This window comes from Lytechinus variegatus, chromosome 13 (assembly GCF_018143015.1).
Source record: "Lytechinus variegatus isolate NC3 chromosome 13, Lvar_3.0, whole genome shotgun sequence".
NCBI classification, from domain to species: Eukaryota; Metazoa; Echinodermata; class Echinoidea; order Temnopleuroida; family Toxopneustidae; genus Lytechinus; species Lytechinus variegatus.
This window is the reverse complement of record NC_054752.1, coordinates 27,451,118-27,474,114: the sequence shown is the minus strand read 5'-3', so window position 1 is coordinate 27,474,114 and position 22,997 is coordinate 27,451,118. Positions and strand designations below refer to the sequence as shown.

General features: G+C 33.2%; 1 protein-coding gene across 1 annotated transcript in view; it reads right to left on the bottom strand.

Moving 5' to 3' along the window:
• Nucleotides 1–22,997, bottom strand: part of LOC121425992 — a 174,439-nt gene that overhangs the window by 63,724 nt on the left and 87,718 nt on the right. Inside the window, exons 32-36 of the mRNA XM_041622120.1 lie at nucleotides 19,950–20,144; nucleotides 15,599–15,793; nucleotides 13,735–13,920; nucleotides 2,294–2,320; nucleotides 461–780 (exon numbers count right to left, since the gene is read on the bottom strand). Of these exons, the coding sequence (XP_041478054.1) occupies nucleotides 461–780; nucleotides 2,294–2,320; nucleotides 13,735–13,920; nucleotides 15,599–15,793; nucleotides 19,950–20,144 (923 nt within the window). The remainder of the gene's footprint in view (nucleotides 1–460; nucleotides 781–2,293; nucleotides 2,321–13,734; nucleotides 13,921–15,598; nucleotides 15,794–19,949; nucleotides 20,145–22,997) is intronic.

Sequence of the window (22,997 nt, the reverse complement as noted above, 5' to 3'; positions counted from 1 at the left end):
ATAGGTGGGGTTAGCCCACTTTGCAAAAACGCTGTGTAAAACGAAAGTGGGCTAAGCTTAACCCCGTACTATAGGTGGGGCTAAATTGCCATTTAGCCCCACCAATAGTACGGGGTTAAGGAAATTTTAGCCTGTCTAAAAAGGGTATAAGTGAATTGTAATTGTATTTCAGCATGCATGCATACACATTGCGCAAAAGATCAAATTTGCTAAAGCAACATTTTGGTCATTTGGAGCAAATAATCTGTCCCAAATAACGCAGTCTGATGAATAGGCCCATGGGAATCGTACCTGGAGTCAGCAACAGAATAAAATTGGACAAGATTTTGACACATTCCTCAATTCCATTCAATTAAATTTGTTTGCACTCAGTTTACATGAAAGCATTAGTAAGGCCTAAGAAAATGTTGCAAACAATATCAGCAGGGTCTTTCCAAACAAAGATAATTTGTTTGCTTACATTTAATTCAAGCCAATGTCCATCTTCATAATACTCCAACCGGAGCTCCTCGACCCATGAATCATAAGTGTCACCTTCAAAATCATTCCCTCGTAGGACAAGCCCTGTGATTTTTTTCACTTTTCCAAATTCGATGGTGACTGATACATCAACGTCACCAGGGTTTGCGCACCAAGCCAGAGGTTCATCATCTACGAGGGGTAACTGCTGGATGCCGTGATTTGGCGAGTGATGTACCGAAGAGGCCAAGACATTGGATTCATCAATATCACCGGCCTTAAAAAGTGCTGTTCCAGGAGGGTTTCGCACATTAGCACATGCTGTCACAAAAGAAAGAAACTACCTATTTATCCATACAGTCATGTTAGTGGTTTATTCAAATAACAGGTACACCTCAAAGAAAAAAAAAACAAATGACCCCCCCAAAAAATACACTTGCCTATAACAAAATAACATACCCAAGAAATTAATAATCAAAACAATTTTTCAAACAAAATTGTTAGGAATGTTAACAAGAATATTTACACCAAATGTTAGCATTCTAGGAAGTCATTTCATGAATTGGCAATATGTAAGATTTATGTTTAAATTAGTATAATTAATAACTACCTAATAAATTATTAGCAAGAGAATGCTCCCACACTAGAAACTAGCACATCAATGATGTGGAGCTCATCCGGCATCTCACAACAAATTTAACATAATCTTTTATTTCAGTCCAGTTGACATCGTAGTGAATTATAATGGTGACATAAATTGAGGAAACAGAATTGAAATTGATGAAGAAATGACAGAGAAAAATAATTTTTTGTGATTTATGAATACATTTTTTATAAATCAGTAGAAATAATTTTTTAGCCAAAATTTCTAAATTCTGTGCAGATCCTTGATGAATCTAATAAGGCTTGCAGGTGGAAGAAAAAAAGGCAAAAAATATATAAAAACCATTTTTTGTGAGTTTTGAAAAATATGCATAAATTAGCATATTTAATGAGTTTCAAAATTCTGTGTAGAAATTTTATATCCCCACCTAGAGCTATCAGTATAAATCAAACAAAAATTGATTGATCAATTGAAATTGATCAACAAATGACGGAGTACTTTTTTGTGATTTATGAATAAATTTTAGCATAAATTAGCATAGACAATTTTCTAGTGAAAATTACAAAATTCTGTGTGCAGTTTGGTGACCCTCATGTAGCTCTACCACATGGAAGAAGAAAAATCAAAATCAGTCAACAAATAAAGAAACATTTTATGTGATTTATGAATAAATCTTGCATAAATTAGCATAAATAATTTCTACTCAAATTTAAGATTGTGTAGAAGTTTGGTAAACGTCATAAAGCTCTACCACATGGAACCCAAAAAATCACAATTGCTCTACAAATAAAAAAGAAGCAGCATTTTATGTAAATTTTTACAAATATGCATGAATCAATTTCGCATAAATTAGCATAAAAATTGTTCTGGTCAAAATTCTGTGTAGAAATTTGGTGAATCTCATGAAGGTCTACCAGATGGAAGCAAAAAAATCATAATTCGGTCCTCAAATAAAAAAGAAGCATTTTTTGTGAACGGACGACAGACGACGGACAACGGAGGACACGCCACGGCACAAGCTCATCTGGCCCTTCAGGCAGGATGAGCTAAAAAGGGGATTAAACAGTGCTGAACAACATTGTAGCAAATTTCAAGTTAATAAGACTGTCAGCCCTTCTTCCTCCAAAAATTGACTGAAAAAGGATTTATGTACATAAATACGATATATTCAGCAACAAACAATTGCATTTGAGAGGATACATTATCCAGAGAATTGAACCCTGAACTTACCCACATCTGCATGGCCAGTCTGGTCAACTATTGAGAAAAGAAAAAATAGAAAAGCAACAAAATCAAAGTTGGGTGTAGAGTATCCTGGTGAGTAGGAGGGTGTGGTAAGGGTGACCTAACATTTGCTCCTCCAACAATTATTGCTCAAGGCTTAATTCTAACTAAGATGTCAGTAGGGTTAGGGCGTTGCAATAGGGGTTTATTCTAATCTACTTGATCTATGCTGGACCCCCTAGTAGTTTTTTGCTGCGAGAAAATATATTTTTCCCCTATTTTCTCTCTATTTTTTGATTATTTTTAGTAATAGGGGACTATTTTTTACTATTTTTACAAATGAAATAGAAAAAAAATAGTTAATTTTTTTCCTATTTTTTACTCGCCGACTATTTTTATACTATTTTTACAGGTGAAATAGAAAAAAAATAGTTTATTTTTTTCCTATTTTTTACTCGCCAACTATTTTTATACTATTTTTACAGGTGAAATAGAAAAAAAATAGGCTATTTTATATCTATTTTAAAGGCGCATGCTATTTTTTTTCTATTTCTACAGGTGAAATATAAAAAAATAGTCTATATTATCTCTGTTTTTAAGGCACATGCTATTTTTTTGCTATTTTTACAGGTGAAATAGAAAAAAAATATGCTATTTTATTTCTATTTTTAATGCGCATGCTATTTTTTTGCTATTTTTACAAGTGAAATAGAAAAAAATAGGACAAATTAATTCTATTTTTAACGCGCAGACTATTTTTCGGCTATTTTTCCAACTTCGCCACGTTGGCAAGGCTATTTCCTATCTATTTTATTCTAATCAAACAACTTTGTATCTAGTTTTAAGCTATTTTTCTGACTTCGTGTCAAAAAGGCCCGGCTATTTTTTACCTGATTTATTATTTTTGATCTATTTTTCATAGTTCGTGTCATGATGGCAGACTATTTTACATCTATTTTTTTATATTAAAAATTTTCATTTATTTTTAAACTATTTTTCTTACTTGCCATATGATGCCAGGCTATATTGTATCTATTTTTTTCAAATGGTAAGAACTATATTTTGTAATTATTTTTCTTGATTGATGTCATGATGTCAGGTGATTTTTTTCATTTCTTTTCGAAAATTTTTAAGAAGTTTGTACCTATTTCCAATCTATTTTCCTTGCTTAAATTAAGTGTCACAATGTCAGGGTATTTTTTATTACCTATATTTTTCAAAAATTGTAGATCCTATATCCATTTTCAAACTATTTTCCTTACTTGAAGAGTCACAATGTCGGTCAGTTTTTTTTTAACCAGTAATATTTTTCAATGTTTGTAATATTATCTCTTTCAGACTATTTTTTTTCTTACTGGTGTAGACAAATAATAAAGTGAAAAAGTATTGGTCATTTCTTTAAACAAGTGGAATGCCTCTGGCCGTCTCACCTGCATCACGCAGTTCAATATAGCAGCAGTGCTGACTTTGAAAACTACTCTAACTCGCACAAGATGTTCAGTGATACATGGTTACTATTATGTCCACTTATTATGAACTAGACCAATAAACTTAGAGATATGATGGTTATTCAACAATAAAAACCCAACATGGCCAAAGTTCATTGACCTTTGAACTTGATCATGTGATCTGAAACTCGCACAGGATGTTCAGTGATACTTGATTACTCTTATGTCCAAGTTTCATGAATCAGATCCATAAACTTCCAAAGATAATGATGGTAATTCAACAGATACCCCCAATTCGGCCAAAGTTCATTGACCTTTGACCTTGGTCATGTGACCTGAAATGCGCACAGGATGTTCAGTGATACTTGATTACTCTAATGTCCAAGTTTCATGAATCTGATCCATAAACTTTCAAAGATAATGATGGTAATTCAACAGATACCCCAATTCGGCCAAAGTTCAGTGACCCTATGACCTTTGACCTTAATCATGAGACCTGACACTTGGACAAAATGTTCAGTAATGCTTGATTGCTATTATGTCCAAGTTTCATGAATCAGATTCATAAACTTTCAAAGTTATGATGGGAATTCAACATATACCCCCAATTCAGCCAAAGTTCATTGACCCTAAATGACCTTTGACCTTGGTCATGTGACATAAAACTCATGCAGGATGTTTAGTGATACTTGATTAACCTTATGTCCAAGTTTCATGAACTAGGTCCATATACTTTCTAAGTTATGATGTCATTTCAAAAACTTAACCTCAGGTTAAGATTTGATGTTGACGCCGCCACCGCCGCCGTCAGAAAAGCGGCGCCTATAGTCTCACTCTGCTACAGTGCCGGCCGCGGGAAACGTCACAATGCCCCCTCGGGCAAACGCGGTAGCCCGTAGTGGGCATTTGAGGGGAGCGGACGTGGGAAGACGCCCGCGTCCGCTCTCCTAGGACATGAGTGCCCGCAGTTAGCGCCCGCATCTATCCTAGGGTGTTTTCTCTAGGATGTTCGGCAGTGCATTCTTGGTCGAAAGAAGAAGTCTGATTTGACACATTCGTTCAAGACTGCATGTGATCTTTTTCTCATACCAAACATAAGTTTTCGATCATTTATCGTGGATAAAACCTGTTATGAAAATTACATTACAAAGTTTTGGGCTGATAACTGGGATTTTAGGCTTTTCACCGAATGACTTATTGTGTTGGATTACACACTGGCACCAGCATAAATGGTCATTTCCTATGAATATTCTCCACGTGGTGTCCTTTATTTCATTCACTGATATAATGAGTTTCTGACAAAGGAGCCCGGGTATTTGTCGATGTTGAACCTACATTCCGGAGGTCCTCCTAGAACTATTCACTCTATTCTTTCCCTGCCATCCTTTTTTATATACCCTGTTATGCCTTTCAGGCGCGGATCTACGAGATGCAGATAAAAGGGAGAAGAAAGCAAAAATGAAAGAAAAAAGCGAAAAGGAAGGGATGGATTGAAGACGAGAAGGAAAGAGATAAGAGAAATAGAACTGAGAGCCCGGACTGAGAGAAGGGGAAAGGGGAGAAAGAGAATAGAGGGGGGGGGGGGCCAAGAGGAGAAAGAGGGAACGGGGGGGGGGGCTAAGAAAAGAAATAAGTAAAAGGTAAAATGGAGAAGGGATAAGGAAGAGAAAATTAAAAGAAGGAGAGAGAGAAAACAGAGGTGATGAAAAAAGTGAAGGTGAGATAGAAAGAAAAGAGGGAAGGTGGAAGGCAAACAAAAGAAAGAAGGATAAAGAGAAGGAATAAGAGGTGAGAAATTAAAAAGGAAGGGAAAATTGAGAAAGATTAAATAGCGGGGATAAAAGTTACTGAAAGGGAGTGAGAGAGAGGGAAAGGGACTAAGAAACAAGGAAAAGGAAAGAAAAGGATACGACTATTCTTATCAAAATACTGGAACCCCTCTCTAATTTTTATCATTTTTTATCCTTTTCCTGATTTATCTTTATCTATCTCAACCACTAGCTCTCATCTTTTCCCGATGTTTATCTGTGGACATCATATTCATATGCACCTCTCATCATCAAATTTATTTTCATTTATCATTTAGTTCTTTCTCAATCCCTCTCTCAAACTATTCTTTCTTCCCAACATATCATGATATGTTAAATTAAGCTACTTGTACATTTCTATAGAATACAAGAAACTGTTGTTTCACAATATAACGGAGAGAGTATTACAAAAGAAGGGGAAGGGAAAGCAAGAGAAAATAAAGGGGAGAAAAAAATCAAGGAGTGAAAGGGGGCACAGAAAAGGAAGAGGGGAAAAGGGAAAAGAGAAGGGATAAAGGAAAGGGAAAAAATATATAGAGGGACAGCAGAAGGAGGGAAAGAGAGAAAAAGGTGAAGGGGAGAAAGAAGGAAAAGAGTGAATAAATGGATGGGGGGAGATAAAAAGGAGGGGAAAGTGAGAGAAAGAGAAAATATAGCGGGGGATATCGAGCATGATAATTAAAGGGATTTTCAACTATAATTATATAGAGGTGAACCGGGACGGGCTTTTATTCTTCAACTTGGCTCGACTAACTCCTTTGTTCCCCGAAAAGAATAGTTAGGTTTGATAGTTAGCCTTTGCGTGAGCACCCGCTAAAATTCTTAATAAAAGAAAAGAATGGTTTGTATAGCTCCATTCTTGCTTTGTCGGCAAGTGATAATTAACTCGTTAAGTACCCATTCGATACAATACGTCATAGTAGCTTTCGAAAACATACTTTTGCTTGGGTTTTAGCATTTAAGCTAAATGCATTAGGAAAGTTTTTAATACTTACATATATGCTAATAGTTTTTGTTGTTAAGCTCTGAAGCGCATTGAATATCTAATCAAGATGGAAAGTGCGCTTTACAAATCTCATGTATTATTTTTATCTTCCATACAATACTGAATTATGTATTGTACCAAGCTGTGGTTTGGTTTTGTGATTTGGTTTTATCATTTCCAATTCATATAACAAAATATATTCGAAGGAAAATCTTGTTTTACTGAAATGAAATAATTGAAAAAATGTCTAGGCCCTCAATGATATCCAACTAATCTATCAATATAACACCGCAGTTCGTAAAAATGATAGGTTAATCTTTACTTCGACAATCATCATATAAGTGTATCAAGGATATTAATATTCGTTTTAAACCCATCTATAATTTTGTATAAAATCGCAAGTAATAAATGCGTTGGACAAGTAATCTTTACTTTGATTATGTTAATTATTATCATCTTCTCAATCCGAATATCTACCGATGTAACTAACACCGCAATCGAGAGCAGATAATGTAATCAGATGTTTTAGCAAAAAGACAAACTTGTTAAATCTGCAACATTGGGGTAAATTTATACTTTTTACAGGGTTAGGGTTTTAGAGACCCGATTTGAACCGAATTGAAAAGAATATTCTTATTCATTGTTGTTGACTCATCAGATAATTAATACCCCCCCCCCATTTCTAAGAACATCCTGTCATAAATTGGTAAGCGGATGTGATCAAAGGAGAGGGGTCGGTGTGGACGGGGAGCAAGACTCTCACAGACTATTGACAATAACAAAAGAACCAAATAAAAAAATTCGATGAGCACAACCTGTTTTGCTAGTGTTCGCTTTTTGCGCGTCTACTTTTTATGATGTGAGAAAGAACAATTTTCCCCGATATACAAATGCATTATCATGATTAGAGAAATGAATTAAGATGATTAAAGGCAAAGAAAATGAAGGTAGAAAGGAATGAGCCAAACTCTAAATTGGAAAATAAAGAAAGGGACAAGATAACACTACACTAAAAGGGAAAACAGAAATTAAAGAATGAAAGAAAGGATGAAAGAAAAGAAAACAAATAACATTTTAAATCAAAAATTCAACCTACAATAGATCCTGATCACGCTAGTTTAACAACATAATGGTCTATCACGAGATAATCGAAGTACATGCACATGTAAACATAATGCAATGTACGTACCCTAGGATTTCCTAGGGTAAGTGCGGGCACAGCCAATTTTACATAGCACGCAGGAAACCGCTGGCCCGTCTAAACGCCCTAGTCTGCTCCCCTTGAATACCCTCGCTTAGACGCGAAAGCCCCCTAGGGTGTTTGCGTGCTCGGGCGTGACGTTTCCTGCGGCCGGCACTGTATGCAGGTGAGACAAAAATGAAATCACTGTTTGCTTGTCCGAATTTCTTACCCACCGCCTATCAAAATTCCCTACCCCCGCGGCTCTACCTTCATCTAAGTTTTTAATATTTTCTTTTACTCTAATTATTCATGTGAAAATTATAAAGGGTGAAGGGACTTAAAAAAAGGGGGCTCGCCGCGGCCGCGTGAGCACCTTCATGATTGCTGCATGCGCCAGACCAGTAAATAAAAAACAAAATAAATAATATATAAATAGATAAATAAATAAAAATGGGCAAGCACGCACGCGCATGGGATGAAGCAGCTAGATATACGCATGCGCACTTCGCGATCTTGTACCGTTAATCGCCATAAAATTTTTGAAAAAGATCGCCGTTACTACGTCTATGAGAAGGTGAAGATGGCCGTCAAGAATTCACTAACAACTAACAGAATACGGGTCAGATTCGGAAAACAAATTTTGCAGACATACGCAGTAGGCTAAACAGTATGTCCAATAAACATTTTATATGATTTTCTTCTCGTAGTTTGTTAATTCGATCGATGGCATTCAGATTTCTCCGTGGACTGCAGGCTATGCCTGGCGTCGGGGCTGAGGCGAGCACTAATAATGCTAACCGACTTGCTTGCGCGGCACCTCACACATAACGATCGAGTGATAATTTTAGCCATGCATATTAGTATTAATGTTTTACAAAGATCTCTGAATATGATTTTTTAATGCTGCTGGTAATATTTCATATATTTGTAGACTGGCTAGGCCTAGATTCTAGGCCCCCTTTTTTTTATAATATTCTGATGATAAAAAAAATTGCTGAAAATGAAAACAAATTACCTGCCATGCCCAGCATCATGCATTGTGACTTGCATAGAAAAAATGACATGGAATTCGAAGTATATTTTCAGATGAAACATGCACATTTATCTTATCTGAACTAAGCTGAATGAAATTACATTTCCTGAATTTTTCCTGAAAATCGTAAGGACTTGAGATGGCTTTTTTATCTTTGAAATTAGACCTCTATTTGGTTCTCTGAGGGTGACAATTTTTTTAAAAATCTCAATGAATCTGATTTAAACGTTAGATCGTTCCCCGCCGTGGTACACTTGCCTATTCTCTGTAGTGTTTATTCTCCTTTTCATTGTTTTTTTTCTTTTAAATCTTCAGATACATCGCATCTACCAGCAAAGGACAAGTGCCATGCTAGAAGTACAGAGAATGAAGGTACCGTCACAGGCCAACTCTTTAGACACAGTGATCGAGGGCCCCAAGATCTCAATCAAAACATACTTATTAGTTAAAAACCTATACTCCTCTATCACTCCTTCAAAAAACTGAATAGGTCTAGATTATTTATTGAATACAAAATAATGGATCAGGGTATGCTATCAGTTTTCACATATGTACAAACAAGAGGGGCCCAGGTGCAAAAAAACAAGGAAGGAATTGTACTCAGATTAAGATTAATATGGATTTACTGTAAAACCCTCCAGGTTATCGACAGTATTTTACAAGTATGCCAAATATTGAACCAAATATAAATAATGATCTTGGAAAACCCAGGGTTAGGGTAGTCCAACTTATTTTGATTAAAGAAAAAAAAAGGTGCCTCCATCATATCTGCTGTGCAGCCTTTCACTTTACACAGGGCAGGGGGGTTCTTTTTTTTCTGTTCCCTTTATCTGAATCTTTCTTCATAGATCTCTTTGGACCATTTTACATTGTAAAATAAATGTTTCTATAACCAGTTGCCTCACTCATTTGGTTGATGGGCCTGGTATTGATCCTTAAGGGTACTCTAAGATTGAAAGTTATGTGATTTGAACATACATGTATTGAGTACATCAGATCCCCCCCCACAAAAAAAAAATGAAAATTTCATCATAATTGAATGAGGAATAACAAAGTTATGACAATTCCAAAAAAAAATCCTTTATTGGTGAGACAGTTTAGTGCTTATCCTCATGAATGTTCCTTTTTGTTGCATTGCATTATATTAAAATTTTATCCCCCGAGCTAGCTTGTAAAAATTCGACTGACTACCTTCTTACTGTGTAAGATAATCGTTGACTCATAAGACAAGAATAATACACAGCTTGTAATGTCTCAAACATAGTTTGTAACAATTTTAATTCATTAAATTCCAATACAATACAAAATTTATATGATTTTGTCACTCTTTGATATTTTTTTAAACAGATTTCAAAAGGCTGAGAGACTAAGGCAAGTTTTGTCAATTCCTGTTGTATTGTTGTGCATGTGGCAATTAACAACAATGTTTCAATACAATGAGGCAATTTTCCTTGATTCTTCAATCCTACATGTATGTGCAAGGATAATTATTTCACTTTTCCCTGCACCTTGTTATAACAGGAGTGGACATTCATTGTAAAGATACTTAATTCAAGTAACAGCCAGGGGGGGGGGAGTGTTACCAATTTTCTTAAGTGTGTGTGTGCAAGGAAAATAAAAGAAGTGATACAAAATTGTCAAAGATCAGGAACATATCCATATAATTTGACACAACAAAAATAGAGGAAACATAGTTCTTCCTTGAAAATAGGGAAAATATATATATATTCAGGTAATGTTTTTAAAATTATTAGAAAATAGCGAAAAAATACATTTTTAGATGATTGATATACGTAAAAATATTTTAAAAATAGTAAATAGATGTGCAACTGGAAAATCTATTTTTTCAAACACACAAAAAATACATTTTTTTTCCTACTTTTTCTTTGTTCCAAATTGAATAACCAAAAATAGGTTTTTTTTCCTATTCTTGTTCTATTTTCAAAGTAATTTTTTTCTAATTCCAGAAGAGAAAAATAGCTGAAAAATATATTTTTCACCTATTTTTATTGTAATTTCTTTATAGTTTTAGAATATTTTTTCACTATTTTCTGTGAGGGGGAAAAATAGTATAAAAATATATTTTTTATATATTTTCCACACAGCCTCTGTTTTTAATCTATTTTTTTCTTTGTTCCAAATTAAATTTAAAAAAAAATATTTTTTTCCGATTTTTCTCCTATTTTCTTCCTATTTTCAATGTATTTTTTTCTAATTTCTGAAGAGAAAAATAGCTGTAAAATATATTTCTTTCCTATTTTTGTTGTAATTTTTATGTATTTTTAGAATATTTTTCCTCTATTTTCTGTTAGGAAAAAATAGTATAAAAATGTATTTTTTCTTTTATTTTTTGTCTATTTTTGGTCTATTTTTTTACTATTTTATTTCGACTAGGGCCTGCACAGATTCAGCCTTGGGAGGCATGTCCAAGAAAAAAGGAAGTACACAAATTAAGGACTACATGAAGGGGGATGAAGACACAGAGGCCGCTGCCATAAGGGTTAATGACAAAGAGTTGATCAGATTAATAAACACACTGGCCCGTATTCTGAACTCGGGTTTAACTTAAACTCAGGTTTAAAGTTGTGGTTTAACCCTAAAAAGACTGGGCTATTTTGGAGGCTAGAAAAACTGGGGGGGGGGGGGCCTTTTGGGCCCCCCTAAGATCTCGGCCGTTGGTCATCCGATCGCAACCAAATTTGGCACAGACATCCTTTGTCATGTCCTCTAAAAGAAAACAGTCAAAATACTGATATTCATTGTATTTTTTAATATATGCATAATTAATTATGCGAATATGCAAATTTTTATCAAAAAATTGAATTTTTCATACTTTGGTACCTATTGCGGTCCATAAATTCCCGTTTCAAGGTTTTCAGCTGTAAGAAGAGGTTGTTTATCATGGAATTGTGTTATTTCGTGCTTGAATTATTAGATATGCTTATGCAAATTAGTAATTACTAAATATGCAAATAAGTAATCTGCATGCGTTATGTAGAGAAATACAACATTTGGCATGTTTTATTGCATTACACTCTCTTGCAATGAGCCAAAGCAATCTTGGAAGATAAACAAGTGATGTGTTACATGTACACTAGCTGGTGAAAACAAAGCATAAGAGATATCACATAATTTATGCAAATTATATTCATAATTATGTGAATATGCAAATTTTTATCAAAAAATTGAATTTTTCATATTTTGGTACTTATTGCGGTCCATAAATTCCTGTTTCAAGGTTTTCAGCTGTAAGAAGAGGTTGTTTATCATGGAATTGTGTTGTTTCATGCTTGAATTATTAGATATGCTTATGCAAATTAGTAATTACTAAATATGCAAATAAGTACTCCGCATGCGTTATGTAGAGAAATACAATAATTGGCATGTTTTATTGCAAGCGATTCTGGTATTTTGCACTACTTTTCTTATGTTTTTCTTTGATTTTAATTTCTTATGTATTTCTTTATTTTGCATTTCTTATGTATTTCTTTATTTTTTTATGCAATGTTTTTCATTATTTTCATATCCTAGAACTGCTACTTGAATTCACAAGTGACATAATATAGAAAGAAACAAATAAAAATGTAGTTAGAAAACAATGTGTATAACATTCAAATACCATACACTTTACACACAAACGAATACAAATTTCAATTTCTTACGTGACATGTGATACGAAAATGTTACGTAACTCCGCAACCGCGGCATGGGGGTATACAAATTAGGTATCAAAAGTTGCGCAAAACTCAAGAAAAAAAGTCATGAAATGGCGGCGCGAACGCTTCATGCGCAAAAAAGTTATCGCGATTTATGTACAGGGGGGGGCCCCCAGTCTTTTTAGGGTTAAGTATGGACTGCCAATTGTTACATAATCACTAACAGTAGAAATATCATACTTTCAGCTCATTTAGCTCTCAAATCATTCATAATTGTGTAGGAAGTATAAATAGATGATTGTCTTCACCATCGATGAATCAGGAAAGAGCACAGTAAACATTAGAAACATACAACTTAATAAAAATTTTGATACTTTTGGCTTCCCATACTTAGACCACAACTTTAAACCTGAGTTTAAGTTAAACCAGACTTCAGAATACGGGCCAATTTGTCTAATCGAGATACACATTTCAAAGCCCGGACATAGCACCAGTGAAGAAATGAATTTAAAGTCTGAAATGGGAGCAAGTAGGACTCCAAAGAACAAGACAGGACCGTTTGGTTCCTTACAATAACAAATGTATGGGAATCAAGCGGATTCCGTGCCAATGTGTGTGCCAAATTTCATGACAATTCCAACGCATGCTGATTCCTACATGGCCCCTTTGTTTTGCAATTTAGCAGGGGTATACAAATTTCAGTATGTAATAATTTTTTTTTGTACCTTTCTATTACCCAATCCCTGAATTTGAAAAGTGATCAAAGAGATATTTTCAATAAGAAATCATTACTGAGAGAGTGCCCTAGATGCTAAACTTGAATTTTAATAGATGATAAAGAATTTAATTAACACTTCACCTTTTTTCCATAATCATTTGGCACATTTTATATTCTAATACGTACAAACACTAACTTAAGGTGGCCACTTTCTTGGATTATGTTCAGATTCATTTTAGTTACCACAACTAGCATCTATAAGATGAAAAAAAATCTTTCTTACTAGTCATTTCTTTATTCTTACCATCACACATAGGTAAGACACCAGAAAGATTTGAATCTTGCTCACAAGTTACCGATTGAGATCCAAGAAGACTATATCCCTTATCACAAGTATACTAAAGAAACCTTGAAAATGTGACGTTTTAGTTTATATAATCCGAAAGAAAGAGCAAATTAATTTTCACGCAACGACAAAATGGATTACAGCTCTATTCATATAGCCCTTGAGAATTCAAAATGTTTCAGGTTTATCACAGGCCTAATTGCACTGTTTTGCCAGGCCTGTTTGCATGGATTTCCCTTTAACTACCAAATTTTATTGATATGAATATACCTTCACAACTTGGTCTGTCAGCAGAAAAGTCCCCGGTGTCCAAACATTCCATACTAGATGTTTCACCGTTTAAAAAATGGCCAGTGTCACAAGAAAATTCGCAAGACGTACCAGATCGAACGCTCTCATCCATCGTGCAATTAGTTAAAAGAGGGGTAGAGATGCTTGGTACAACACACATAATAACTATAACATGAGAGAAAAAATACATTTTTAGATGATTGATATACGTAAAAATATTTTAAAAATAGTAAATAGATGTGCAACTGGAAAATCTATTTTTTCAAACACACAAAAAATACATTTTTTTTCCTACTTTTTCTTTGTTCCAAATTGAATAACCAAAAAATATGTTTTTTTTCCTATTCTTGTTCTATTTTCTTTCTATTTTCAAAGTATTTTTTTTCGAATTCCAGAAGAGAAAAATAGCTGAAAAATATATTTTTCACCTATTTTTATTGTAATTTCTTGGTAGTTTTAGAATATTTTTTCACTATTTTCTGTGAGGGGAAAAAATAGTATAAAAATATATTTTTTATATATTTTCCACACAGCCTCTATTTTTAATCTATTTTTTGCTTTGTTCCAAATTAAATTTTAAAAAAAATATATTTTTTTCCTATTTTTCTCCTATTTTCTTCCTATTTTCAATGTATTTTTTTCTAATTTCTGAAGAGAAAAAGAGGTGTAAAATATATTTCTTTCCTATTTTTGTTGTAATTTTTATGTATTTTTAGAATATTTTTCCTCTATTTTCTGTTAGGAAAAAATAGTATAAAAATATATTTTTTCTTATATTTTTGGTCTATTTTTTTACTATTTTATTTCGACTAGGGCCTGCACAGATTCAGCCTTGGGAGGCATGTCCAAGAAAAAAGGAAGTACACAAATTAAGGACTACATGAAGGGGGATGAAGACACGGAGGTCGCTGCCATAAGGGTTAATGACAAAGAGTTGATCAGATTAATAAACACACTGGCCCGTATTCTGAACTCGGGTTTAACTTAAACTCAGGTTTAAAGTTGTGGTTTAAGTATGGACTGCCAATTGTTACATAATCACTAACAGTAGAAATATCATACTTTCAGCTCATTTAGCTCTCAAATCATTCATAATTGTGTAGGAAGTATAAATAGATGATTGTCTTCACCATCGATGAATCAGGAAAGAGCACAGTAAACATTAGAAACATACAACTTAATAAAAATTTTGATACTTTTGGCTTCCCATACTTAGACCACAACTTTAAACCTGAGTTTAAGTTAAACCAGACTTCAGAATACGGGCCAATTTGTCTAATCGAGATACATATTTCAAAGCCCGGACATAGCACCAGTGAAGAAATGAATTTAAAGTCTGAAATGGGAGCAAGTAGGACTCCAAAGAACAAGACAGGACCGTTTGGTTCCTTACAATAACAAATGTATGGGAATCAAGCGGATTCCGTGCCAATGTGTGTGCCAAATTTCATGACAATTCCAACGCATGCTGATTCCTACATGGCCCCTTTGTTTTGCAATTTAGCAGGGGTATACAAATTTCAGTATGTAATAATTTTTTTTGTACCTTTCTATTACCCAATCCCTAAATTTGAAAAGTGATCAAAGAGATATTTTCAATAAGAAATCATTACTGAGAGAGTGCCCTAGATGCTAAACTTGAATTTTAATAGATGATAAAGAATTTAATTAACACTTCACCTTTTTTCCATAATCATTTGGCACATTTTATATTCTAATACATACAAACACTAACTTAAGGTGGCCACTTTCTTGGATTATGTTCAGATTCATTTTAGTTACCACAACTAGCATCTATAAGATGAAAAAAAATCTTTCTTACTAGTCATTTCTTCATTCTTACCATCACATGTAGGTAACTCTCCAGAAAGAGTAGAATCCTGCTGACAAATTACCAAATCAGATCCAACAAGGCTATATCCCTCATCACAAGTATAAGTACATTCTTTATTGTAATTAATGGAGTCCCCACCCTCGCAGTCAGTATCAACAGTATTTAGGTTTGGTGGAAGGAAGTCAGGTATCGAACAGGTGACTTCTATAATAGAGGTCAAAAGGACAAGTTTAAGGATTTGAACAGAATTCTTAGGCATATGTCATGAAAATAGAACATTGTGCAAAAAACATTTTGCAGGTTCTAAACAAAGTTATGAATAGGAGAAAATAAGTGCCACAAAGGGGTTAATTTACAATGGAATATGATCAAATACATTCTTTACAAGGGTTTTATGTAGGCCCGTTTTGAAAGTCCATTTTTGATGCACGTGTACACGGCATGTTTTTCGGTCGTGTACACGTTGTAAACACTGTGAGAGCGAGTTCTGTTTTCATGTCGACACGGACCCGCATCAATATGTCATAAAAAGGGGTCTATATAGCCTAAGTCACGGTTTTAAAGCTTACCTGAGAAGTTTGAAGTATCAATCCACAAAAATTGGTGCAAATTAAAAGTTTACTCGGCTTAGCAGCGCATTAAATTAATAAAGAATGCAAAAGAAAATCAGTGCAGGGCCCTAGCTATCGCCGACGCTCGGTGGATGCGCATTTTGTATACTGTACCGTACATGCATGCACAGATCGCTGCAGAATAAGTGTAACTGAAGTTATCGATTAATTTTCATTATTATGTTGCCAATTTGAAGAGCGTTTGTTTGTAGGCTTGTGTGCGAGCGTATAACACGTAAGTTGTAGCGATGATCGCTATCGCAATTGGTGATTCTCAAATTGACTCTGAGTGTGATTGAGCAACGCTTTTGAGCTTTTGAGACCGGAGCAGACCCATTTCGTGCCGATTTCGTGGTACAAAAACGTGAGTCTCCAGAAAGAATGTGGATTAAATTGGCGATTTTGGAAGTGAACTCACTCTGGATTAATTGAAATATGTTGACATATTAGTAATTAAAACATGTGCAGTGTCTGAGAACTAAGATTTAATGTGAGGCTGTGAGCTTGTTTATGCAGATGCTTCCGTGTACACGGTGATGGAATTTAGTACACGTGCACTGACTTGACCGTGCGTGTACACGTGTACCCGAAACAGGCCTAGTTTTAGGATAGGTATAGATTATTACTAACAGTAATTAGAAATCAAGCTTTTAATATAACTAATCTAACATTACATGTAACTGCATGCAGTCAAACTTCATGCCTCAATCCTTGCCAGATCAAGAATGTGTGACACACCTAAAATCAAACATTTTAAATAAAACCTGTGTGATCTATGATCTATTCACATCACTGTCATTCCAATATGCATAAATAAGCTAAATATTAGAACAAGATCCCCCTCAAACATGAAAATGGTCCTGATTTTCTTATTTAAGAAATAATTGGAAACATCTACTTGATCTAAACTAGTTTTTGTTAATCAAATGATATGTTTGGACAAAGTACATGCAAGATGGTACTCTGTTTTGAGAAAAAAAAGAAAAAGTACTGGTAAATGAGAACTTTTGATTTCTTATATCATTTTTTCAGGATAAATCAATATAATACTAAAGAAGCCTTGAAAATGTGACGTTTTAGTTTATATAATCCGAAAGAAAGAGCAAATTAATTTTCACGCAACGACAAAATGGATTTTTTCTGTTCCCTTTATCTGAATCTTTCTTCATAGATCTCTTTGGACCATTTTACATTGTAAAATAAATGTTTCTATAACCAGTTGTCTCACTCATTTGGTTGATGGGCCTGGTATTGATCCTTAAGGGTACTATAAGATTGAAAGTTATGTGATTTGAACATACATGTATTGAGTACATCAGATCCCCCCCCCCCAAAAAATGAAAATTTCATCATAATTGAATGAGGAATAACAAAGTTATGACAATTCCAAAAAAAAAAATCCTTTATTGGTGAGACAGTTTAGTGCTTATCCTCATGAATGTTCCTTTTTGTTGCATTGCATTATATTAAAATTTTATCCCCCGAGCTAGCTTGTAAAAATTCGACTGACTACCTTCTTACTGTGTAAGATAATCGTTGACTCATAAGACAAGAATAATACACAGCTTGTAATGTCTCAAACATAGTTTGTAACAATTTTAATTCATTAAATTCCAATACAATACAAAATTTATATGATTTTGTCACTCTTTGATATTTTTTTAAACAGATTTCAAAAGGCTGAGAGACTAAGGCAAGTTTTGTCAATTCCTGTTGTATTGTTGTGCATGTGGCAATTAACAACAATGTTTCAATACAATGAGGCAATTTTCCTTGATTCTTCAATCCTACATGTATGTGCAAGGATAATTATTTCACTTTTCCCTGCACCTTGTTATAACAGGAGTGGACATTTATTGTAAAGATACTTAATTCAAGTAACAGCCAGGGGGGGAGTGTTACCAATTTTCTTAAGTGTGTGTGTGCAAGGAAAATAAAAGAAGTGATACAAAATTGTGAAAGATCAGGAACATATCCATATAATTTGACACAACAAAAATAGAGGAAACATAGTTCTTCCTTGAAAATAGGGAAAATATATATATTTAGGTAATGTTTTTAAATTAGAAAATAGCGAAAAAATACATTTTTAGATGATTGATATACGTAAAAATATTTTAAAAATAGTAAATAGATGTGCAACTGGAAAATCTATTTTTTCAAACACACAAAAAATACATTTTTTTCCTACTTTTTCTTTGTTCCAAATTGAATAACCAAAAAATATATTTTTTTTCCTATTCTTGTTCTATTTTCTTTCTATTTTCAAAGTATTTTTTTTTCTAATTCCAGAAGAGAAAAATAGCTGAAAAATATATTTTTCACCTATTTTTATTGTAATTTCTCTGTAGTTTTAGAATATTTTTTCACTATTTTCTGTGAGGGGAAAAAATAGTATAAAAATATACTTTTTATATATTTTCCACACAGCCTCTATTTTTAATCTATTTTTTTTTTTTCCAAATTAAATTTAAAAAAAATATATTTTTTTCCTATCTTTCTCCTATTTTCTTCCTATTTTCAATGTATTTTTTTTCTAATTTCTGAAGAGAAAAATAGCTGTAAAATATATTTCTTTCCTATTTTTGTTGTAATTTTTATGTATTTTTAGAATATTTTTCCTCTATTTTCTGTTAGGAAAAAAAAGTATAAAAATATATTTTTTCTTATATTTTTTGTCTATTTTTTGGTCTATTTTTTTACTATTTTATTTTGACTAGGGCCTGCACAGATTCAGCCTTGGGAGGCATGTCCAAGAAAAAAGGAAGTACACAAATTAAGGACTACATGAAGGGGGATGAAGACACGGAGGCCGCTGCCATAAGGGTTAATGACAAAGAGTTGATCAGATTAATAAACACACTGGCCCGTAATCTGAACTCGGGTTTAACTTAAACTCAGGTTTAAAGTTGTGGTTTAAGTATGGACTGCCAATTGTTACATAATCACTAACAGTAGAAATATCATACTTTCAGCTCATTTAGCTCTCAAATCATTCATAATTGTGTAGGAAGTATAAATAGATGATTGTCTTCACCATCGATGAATCAGGAAAGAGCACAGTAAACATTAGAAACATACAACTTACTAAAAATTTTGATACTTTTGGCTTCCCATACTTAGACCACAATTTTAAACCTGAGTTTAAGTTAAACCAGACTTCAGAATACGGGCCAATTTGTCTAATCGAGATACATATTTCAAAGCCCGGACATAGCACCAGTGAAGAAATGAATTTAAAGTCTGAAATGGGAGCAAGTAGGACTCCAAAGAACAAGACAGGACCGTTTGGTTCCTGACAATAACAAATGTATGGGAATCAAGCGGATTCCGTGCCAATGTGTGTGCCAAATTTCATGACAATTCCAACGGCATGCTGATTCCTACATGGCCCCTTTGTTTTGCAATTTAGCAGGGGTATACAAATTTCAGTATGTAATAATTTTTTTTGTACCTTTCTATTACCCAATCCCTAAATTTGAAGTGATCAAAGAGATATTTTCAATAAGAAATCATTACTGAGAGAGTGCCCTAGATGCTAAACTTGAATTTTAATAGATGATAAAGAATTTAATTAACACTTCACCTTTTTTCCATAATCATTTGGCACATTTTATATTCTAATACGTACAAACACTAACTTAAGGTGGCCACTTTCTTGGATTATGTTCAGATTCATTTTAGTTACCACAACTAGCATCTATAAGATGAAAAAAAATCTTTCTTACTAGTCATTTCTTCATTCTTACCATCACACGTAGGTAACTCTCCAGAAAGAGTAGAATCCTGCTGACAAATTACCAAATCAGATCCAACAAGGCTATATCCCTCATCACAAGTATAAGTACATTCTTTATTGTAATTAATGGAGTCCCCACCCTCGCAGTCAGTATCAACAGTATTTAGGTTTGGTGGAAGGAAGTCAGGTATCGAACAGGTGACTTCTATAATAGAGGTCAAAAGGACAAGTTTAAGGATTTGAACAGAATTCTTAGGCATATGTCATGAAAATAGAACATTGTGCAAAAAACATTTTGCAGGTTCTAAACAAAGTTATGAATAGGAGAAAATAAGTGCCACAAAGGGGTTAATTTACAATGGAATATGATCAAATACATTCTTTACAAGGGTTTTATGGTAGGTATAGATTATTACTAACAGTAATTAGAATCAAGCTTTTAATATAACTAATCTAACATTACATGTAACTGCATGCAGTCAAACTTCATGCCTCAATCCTTGCCAGATCAAGAATGTGTGACACACCTAAAATCAAACATTTTAAATAAACCCTGTGTGATCTATGATCTATTCACATCACTGTCATTCCAATATGCATAAATAAGCTAAATATTAGAACAAGATCCCCCTCAAACATGAAAATGGTCCTGATTTTCTTATTTAAGAAATAATTGGAAACATCTACTTGATCTAAACTAGTTTTTGTTAATCAAATGATATGTTTGGACAAAGTACATGCAAGATGGTACTCTGTTTTGAGAAAAAAAAGAAAAAGTACTGGTAAATGAGAACTTTTGATTTCTTATATCATTTTTTCAGGATAAATCAATATAATACTAAAGAAGCCTTGAAAATGTGACGTTTTAGTTTATATAATCCGAAAGAAAGAGCAAATTAATTTTCACGCAACGACAAAATGGATTTTTTCTGTTCCCTTTATCTGAATCTTTCTTCATAGATCTCTTTGGACCATTTTACATTGTAAAATAAATGTTTCTATAACCAGTTGTCTCACTCATTTGGTTGATGGGCCTGGTATTGATCCTTAAGGGTACTATAAGATTGAAAGTTATGTGATTTGAACATACATGTATTGAGTACATCAGATCCCCCCCCCCAAAAAAAAAATGAAAATTTCATGATTGAATGAGGAATAACAAAGTTATGACAATTCCAAAAAAAAAAATTCCTTTATTGGTGAGACAGTTTAGTGCTTATCCTCATGAATGTTCCTTTTTGTTGCATTGCATATTGAAATTTTATCCCCCGAGCTAGCTTGTAAAAATTCGACTGACTACCTTCTTACTGTGTAAGATAATCGTTGACTCATAAGAATAATACTCAGCTTGTTATGTCTCAAACATAGTTTGTAACAATTTTAATTCATTAAATTCCAATACAATAAAAAATTTATATGATTTTGTCACTCTTTGATATTTTTTTTAACAGATTTCAAAAGGCTGAGAGACTAGGGCAAGTTTTGTCAATTCCTGTTGTATTGTTGTGCATGTGGCAATTAACAACAATGTTTCAATACAATGAGGCAATTTTCCTTGATTCTTCAATCCTACATGTATGTGCAAGGATAATTATTTCACTTTTCCCTGCACCTTGTTATAACAGGAGTGGACATTTATTGTAAAGATACTTAATTCAAGTAACAGCCAGGGGGGGGGAGTGTTACCAATATTCTTAAGTGTGTGTGTGCAAGGAAAATAAAAGAAGTGATACAAAATTGTGAAAGATCAGGAACATATCCATATAATTTGACACAACAAAAATAGAGGAAACATAGTTCTTCCTTGAAAATAGGGAAAATATATATATTTAGGTAATGTTTTTAAATTAGAAAATAGCGAAAAAATACATTTTTAGATGATTGATATACGTAAAAATATTTTAAAAATAGTAAATAGATGTGCAACTGGAAAATCTATTTTTTCAAACACACAAAAAATACATTTTTTTCCTACTTTTTCTTTGTTCCAAATTGAATAACCAAAAAATATATTTTTTTTCCTATTCTTGTTCTATTTTCTTTCTATTTTCAAAGTATTTTTTTTTCTAATTCCAGAAGAGAAAAATAGCTGAAAAATATATTTTTCACCTATTTTTATTGTAATTTCTCTGTAGTTTTAGAATATTTTTTCACTATTTTCTGTGAGGGGAAAAAATAGTATAAAAATATATTTTTTATATATTTTCCACACAGCCTCTATTTTTAATCTATTTTTTTCTTTGTTCCAAATTAAATTTAAAAAAAATATATTTTTTTCCTATCTTTCTCCTATTTTCTTCCTATTTTATATGTATTTTTTTCTAATTTCTGAAGAGAAAAATAGCTGTAAAATATATTTCTTTCCTATTTTTGTTGTAATTTTTATGTATTTTTAGAATATTTTTCCTCTATTTTCTGTTAGGAAAAAAAAGTATAAAAATATATTTTTTCTTATATTTTTTGTCTATTTTTTGGTCTATTTTTTTACTATTTTATTTTGACTAGGGCCTGCACAGATTCAGCCTTGGGAGGCATGTCCAAGAAAAAAGGAAGTACACAAATTAAGGACTACATGAAGGGGATGAAGACACGGAGGCCGCTGCCATAAGGGTTAATGACAAAGAGTTGATCAGATTAATAAACACACTGGCCCGTATTCTGAACTCAGGTTTAAAGTTGTGGTTTAAGTATGGACTGCCAATTGTTACATAATCACTAACAGTAGAAATATCATACTTTCAGCTCATTTAGCTCTCAAATCATTCATAATTGTGTAGGAAGTATAAATAGATGATTGTCTTCACCATCGATGAATCAGGAAAGAGCACAGTAAACATTAGAAACATACAACTTACTAAAAATTTTGATACTTTTGGCTTCCCATACTTAGACCACAATTTTAAACCTGAGTTTAAGTTAAACCAGACTTCAGAATACGGGCCAATTTGTCTAATCGAGATACATATTTCAAAGCCCGGACATAGCACCAGTGAAGAAATGAATTTAAAGTCTGAAATGGGAGCAAGTAGGACTCCAAAGAACAAGACAGGACCGTTTG